At 58.3% G+C, this 6,543-nt stretch overlaps 1 protein-coding gene across 1 annotated transcript; it reads right to left on the reverse strand.

The window, feature by feature from the left end:
- Positions 1–48: 48 nt before the first annotated feature.
- Positions 49–1,966, reverse strand: ATF5 (activating transcription factor 5). Its single transcript, XM_006275383.4, has 3 exons — positions 1,858–1,966; positions 1,480–1,719; positions 49–1,225 (listed from the first exon to the last, which is right to left on the reverse strand). Exons 2-3 carry the CDS (start codon positions 1,634–1,636, stop codon positions 501–503), a joined length of 882 nt encoding a protein of 293 aa, XP_006275445.1. The 5' UTR covers positions 1,637–1,719; positions 1,858–1,966; the 3' UTR covers positions 49–500.
- Positions 1,967–6,543: the final 4,577 nt, after the last annotated feature.

Below are 6,543 nucleotides of genomic sequence, written 5' to 3' on the forward strand. Positions count from 1 at the left end.
ACAGTAGTTGCCCTTCTTCCAAAGACATATAACCTCTCACTCACAATAGCAAGTGCAGAACAGTGTTTATTGGCTTTTACACTAGAAAAAGCAGCAGCAGGTTGTGGTCTATAAAAAAAGGCTCTGCCTGTGTCTCCTTCACTGCTCCTGCCCCTTCTTTCCTGTCTTGCCACCATCTCTTTCTAAACCACATCCTTTTTCTCCACACCAGGACACTTCTCCCACTTTCTTCACACCAGCACTAGCACCTGCACTCTATCCTGGCAGAGGCACATTAGCAGAATCAGTGCCCATGTGGTACTAGGAAAACTTCCTTGTTCTGCAGCATGCTTCCCCGCCAGGGCTGTACTACATGCATGTAACACAAGCAGGGCAGTCGCTCGCTAGCTAGCTACCTACTACACAACCCCACTTACTCCCACCAGGTCCCTTTTGGGTTCCCTAAGGCAGACCTACCCCCATGGGTCCATGTCCCCAAGGCTAGAGCCACACACCCTGCCTTAAGTGGTGCGGAGTCTCTGGCTCCGAGCCTTGTAGACCTCAATGAGCAAGTCCTTGACATACTGGATCTCACGCTCAATGGAGTCTGCCTTTTCCTTCAGCTCCCGGTTCCTAGCCTCTAGGCTCTGGCACTCATCATCCAGTGCCTCATACTCTGCCCTTTTCCGCTGCCGGTAGCGCAGAGCTGCTGTCTTGTTCTGGTCCCGTTTCTTCTGCTTGCGGTCACCCTTCTGCTGCGGCTGGGGTGGGGCTGGTGCACAGGGGGCCACTGGCTGCTTGTATGGCCCAAGCCTGCTCAGCTTGGGGGCAGACGGGTTGCTTATCTGCTCCTCCAACAGGCCCTGGCCTTGGCACTCCCCTGGCACCTCTGCCCCATAGAGAGTGAGGAGCTCTAGGCAGCCAGAATCCAGGGTCTGCAGTGAGGTGGAGCTGTTGCCAAAGGGAGGGAAGGAGTCTGCTGGCCCTGGTGCATCGCCAAAGGGGAAGTGGAAGGAAGGCTGGTGGGAGGGTGGCGTGCTGGGGGCCACTTGGTCTGGGGCCAGGCCTAAGCTGGGGGACAGCGACTCCTCCAGGAAATAATCCTCCATCTGCTCCAGCTCCTTCTTTAGCAGGGAGGCCATGGCCTCCAGATCGGGCAGTGGGGATGAAGGCAGCGATGGGTCCCCTGACTCCATCAGGAGAGAGAAGTCCACCCTCTCCGTCATCCAGTCTGAGAAGCCATCCCCTGGGAGGGAAGACAGCAGGGTCAGAGACCTGGCTGTGCTGCAGAAGCAGCAGCTGGCCCAACCAGGTCATAGGCACCCTATGGGCTCTTCCTTGCGCCGGGACTCCCTTCCCCTCCCCTCCCGGCTGGACTCCTGCTGACCCGGTCCCTGCCCCCTGCCGTGCTGCGGTCACAGGGCCCTAGCCTGGCCGGGGACCGGCACCAGTCTTCCCACGGCAAGAGGGCCGAGCCCCCGCCCCATCCACGCCCCCTACCTGCCAGCGCCGCGGTGTCCGCGCAGCGCCCGTCGGGGGCCCCCGCCCCGGGCTCATAGCGGCCGGGGAACTTGAGGAACTCTGCCCGCCAGGGGAGGCCGCTAGCTGGGGGCAGAGTCCTCTCGGTGTCCGGCGTCAGCGCGGCGAGCAGAGACATGGTCGGGCGCGCGGGGGCTCAGCCGGGCCACGCTGGAGCGGTGCGAGGGGCCGGCGGCGGCTGCGGGCGCGGCGCGTGGGGACCTGCGGACACAGCGCGCGGCGTGAGCGCGACGGCCCCGCACCCCCACCCCCCGGCCCCACATGCGGTGCCCCCCTCGCTGCCCGGGGCACGGCCGGCCCCAGCGTCTCCGGGCCGGGCAGCTCGTGGCCAGCACTCACTCCATGGCGGCGGCGGGCAGCGGCTACGCTAGCGGCGCAGGGCGGCTGCAGGGGCGCGGGCGGACGGGTGGGTCTAGAGAGCCATGACCGGCTCCGCGCAAGGAAGGACTAGAAGACTGGCGAAGTGGGGCGGGGCCGCCCCTTATAAATTTGTCGCGTCACACCTGGATCCCTCCGCCCGGATCCCTCCGCCCGGCCCTCCTGCTCCCCGCCGCTCCCCCACGCCCGCGCTCCCTGGCAGCCCTGCGGAGGCCCCGCCACCCGCGCGGCGCCGCCCCAGCTCCCGGGCCGCCTATGCTGCCCCACCCCCCTGCCAAGCGGGCACGGGGCAAAGGGCCTATTTCGCGGGCGGGGGTCGGTGACAACCGAGATTGCAACAGGGTTGCATCATCTTGGGGGGGGCCGGGGAACCCGGGCCGCCGCTGATTGGCTGCGGGGCCGGGCCGCGGAAAGGCCGGGCTCGGGGCCCGGGCTGACATGCGGGGAGAGCGGGCGCTGCGGTGGCGGCCACCCCCTCCCCCCAGGAGCCCGAGGCCCGGGGCTGGGATGCTGCTGCTGCTGCTTCTGGGCCCTGGGCAGCGGGTGTCACGAGCCGGGCAAACGGCCGGGGATGAGTGATGACCAGCGGTGGGTGCGGGCCAGGCATCTGCTGTGGTTGACACTGGCCAAGGGACTCTGGTGCTCGCTGGCGTGTGTGAAACGGGCCATCTTCGATTCGGATTTGGCCTGAATCGGGGATAGTGATTTGGAGGGTTTCGATTCAATTCGGAGAGATTAAAGGGTCTCCTGACTTTGGATTCAGAGATTCAGCCACCCAATCGGGCTGAATCCACGCCAGATTGAATCAGCGACCAAAGCTTCACAAAGCCCTACGTGCCCAAGCAGTGCTCGCCCTGCCCAGGAGGGAGCCCGTTGTGTGCAGGGCCACCCAGTGCTGGGGCTGGCACCATCACCCTTGTCCTCTGCCAGCGCTTCTCAGGAACCATCTCCGGACTTTGGCCAGAGGTCGTGGGGCAGAGCCAGCACGGCAGGAGCAAGGACCCCCTGCCCCCTCCCTAGCACTGGGTGACTGACTGGCTGCCAGCATGGGGGAGTCCCCCCGGGGAGGGCTGCGGGGCACCATGTGCTGGGCCAGGTCTGCCCCGGGTGTGTGGGACCAGTGGTGGTCATGGGAAGCGGTTAGCCCCAGCCCCCACCCCATGCCCCAGCCCCTGCCCTGCTGGTGCTGCAGGGCCAGTGCTTTGAAGAGGCCCCTTGGAGGGAAGCCTGGCTTTGGACTCCGTCACCCTCCCCCAACGCTGCAGCTCCTGTCCCCATGGTGTATCATGTTGCCACAAGCCAGCACCGTGTCCATAGCGACCTTCCAATTTCCATGGAGACTTGCAGCTTGCTTTCCACCTGTCAGCCCTGGGTGGGGCAGGTTGCCATGAAGACTTCCCCCCTGGGGGAGTTCAGGACCTAACAGTAGCTGGTGCCCCACCCCCACCCTCTCTGGCAGGTGCTACGAGGCTGGGGCAGCAGTACCTGCTGGCGCACTGCTGGAAGGGAAGAAACAGCACTGCCGAGCCAACCCACCTGTCCTGGGGTGCCAGGAACAGCGACAGGCACTACAAGTGCACTGGGATCTGGTGGGCCGAAGTGGGGGAAGCTGGGGCCCGGGATATGTGGTTCTGTCATTACTCTGGGAAAGGAGTGGGTGGCCCAGGCATCCCTACTGCTGCCCTCATCCATCCCAGCAGGCTGCTACCTACAGGCACCTGCTTCATAGTCAAACCTCCTCACAGCAGGGCAAGGCAGAGCAGTGCTGTAGCTACACGTCCACAGGGAGCCATGGGGCAGTGGCCTGCCCTTGGCCTCCCAACAGTAGCAGCAGTCCCACCCATGTTCATCTGCTGGCCTGGGTCTTCTCTGCATCTATGCCAGGCTTGGTGCCATCTTACCATCCGTCTGGGTTTCCCCGGACATGTCCCCACTCTTTTTAAGCCCTCTGATCCCCGTCAGGACGTGTTGTTCGGGATTTTCCTTCGTTCTGGGGGGTGGGAGCAGAGGCAGGGTGAATGGAGGCAGCAGGAAGCACACAGACCTGCCTGCAGCTGTGGCGGCACACAGACCCATGTGGTGCTCCCTGCTGGCTCCAATCACCTCCCCGGGGTTGGGAGAGAGGGGCACCATCAGTGCCCAGGGGGAAGAGTACTGCAGTTTGGTGAGTGAGGGACACTGGCAGGGCTGAGAACTATTACGGCCAGAGTGGTACCTGCTAAACAGAGGCCAAGGCCCCTGCACAGTCAACCTTCATAGTCCAAGACCCCTTCATAGTCATATTTAGCAGGGGCCTCAGTGCTAACCCATCGTGCACTTGTGGAGAGGTACAGACAATGCCTCTCGTCACCAAGGAGTGTCCCCTCTACAAACTAAGAGGCACATTACCAACTTTGAACTCCGTTAACAAAGAGGCTATTGCTTGGCTTCCCAGATTTGCATTTGCTAAATAAATAGTGAGCTTGTCTTGGAGGCAATGGGGTGCAGACCAAGCATTGGGGACCCACAGAGCCTGGGCACAGGAGAAAGACAGCATGGAGGCAGACCACTGCAGCACCCCAGAGGTCAGCAGCCCCCAGCCAGATCTGGTCAGCACCCCACAGCACACATGGTCCTAGTGCACCTTGTACAACAGCTCCCATGTGAGACCAAGATGGCACCAAGTCTGGCATAGATTGCGTGATTGAGTGGATCAGTAATTGAATGTGTAACAGGTAGCTAGCTACAATAACAAGTTAACCAGAGGCAATTGACACCTACCAAACCCCAGATCAACAAGAGGAAGAAATCAAAAGGAGCCAGTGTAGCAGCAGGAACTTCCTGAACCTTCATTGTTAAAGGGACAGAAGCCCTGGTTTGAATTTATTAGAGCCGAAGACCAACTTTTGAGGTGAATATTACTAGATCGACCGCTCCCAGAGCCCTATTCACGACAATGGTACATTAATCAAAATTCGTCAATGGACTCCTGAAACTGCACATACCCGCGAATGTGACCCCTGGGGCTGACAGCTACCATCCAGTAGCCACCAAGGGGGATGTCCGTCTCACAAGGGTCAACAACCTCTGGATTGGGCATGCCCGAAAACTGGGGAGTCACCAAAGTCTGCCAAGGACAGATAAAAGGTGGTAAAGAGTGACTCTCGATGGCGCCCGCTTAATCTCCAATTTGACCAGCACCCAACTTGTTCAAGCAGAAGGACCAGCTGGCGACCCCCTTCTGGAAGATACCACTGTGTTGGAAGAAGCCTTGACTGGCCATTGATGGCAGACTCCAACTTTTTTGGAACAGGTATATTTAACTGCGGTGCTTCACAAATATTGGTAGCTAGCTACTCTGTGGGTGGGTGGGTGGGTGGGTGTGTGCGTATGTGCGTGCACATATGTGTGTGTATGTGCATGAATGCATGCATGAGTGTGTGCTTGAGGGGATCAGTCCCAAGGTTTGTGATTTGATTTCATTGCAATATTTCAATCTGTCTAATAAACTAGAATTTTAAGGATCCTGAGTTGATCATTTGTAGCCAATAGCAACAAGGTTGCCTTGTGTGATGTTGAGGACCTGTTCTGGGATCTTTCCAGGTATCAAGGTCAGACTGATTGATCTGTAATTTCCCAGATCCTCCTTTGTCCCTTTCTTAAAGATGGGCACTATAAGGGCACTTGCCCTTTTTCTGTCATCCAGGACCTCACCTGACCTCTGCAAGTTCTCAAACAGGATAGCCAATGGCTTTGAAATTACCTCAGCCATTTCCTTCAATGTTTTACAGTGCAACCCATCCAGTCCTATCAACTTGAAAGCATCTAGCTTCTCTAAGATTGCTAAGTAGGGTTTCTAAGATTGCTCTAAGATTGCTAAGCAGGGTCTCTTCCAAACCTACTTTTCTATTCTAACAATGCTAAGGCTTCCATTATTGCTTTCCCTTAACTTATTACTTTGCCATACCCGTAAATTGTTCTGCTATTACTCTAGGCCAGTGGTGCTCAACCTTTAGCTTCATGGGTCAGATGAGTGGCATCTGGCTGGTTTCTGGGCTGGATTGAACCCTGCCCCTGCCTTGCCCCACATGCTGGGATTGAGCCCCAGGGACCTAGTACTGGCCCTGCACACTGGAATTGGGTCCCAGCATCCTGGCACTAGCCCTTCCCACTCCTGTACACAGGATTTGTCCCTAGGGACCTGGCACCACCCCCTTTCAGCTCCCCCCCCCCCTTGGGATTGGGCTCTGGAGCCTGACATTGTCCCCAGCTGATCCAACATGTAGGGTCCAGGGCACCTCATGGGTCTGGAAATTTGGCAGCTGGGGAGTAGTGCCATCTTTCCCCTCTGCTAAATTTCTGGGCCCATGGGGAACTCCACAAGCTGGGGGTTGAGCACCCCTACTCTAGGTTGTTTATCTCCTTTCCTATCTTTGCTGCCAACAGCATTCATCATCTGGTTGCTGCCCCTACTTGTGAAGGCTGAAGTAAAAAAGGCATTCAACATTTTAACCTTTTCTACATCGTCAATAGATTGCCTTCTGCATTTCTCAAGGGTCCCATGGTTTCTCTGGTCTTCCTCCTATTTTTGACATATTTGTAGAATCCCTTTTTTATTGCCTTTTATGTCCCATGCCAGCTGCATCTCAAATTGTGCCTTGGCCTTCC

The sequence above is a fragment of the Alligator mississippiensis genome, chromosome 5 (genome assembly GCF_030867095.1).
Source record: "Alligator mississippiensis isolate rAllMis1 chromosome 5, rAllMis1, whole genome shotgun sequence".
NCBI classification, from domain to species: Eukaryota; Metazoa; Chordata; order Crocodylia; family Alligatoridae; genus Alligator; species Alligator mississippiensis.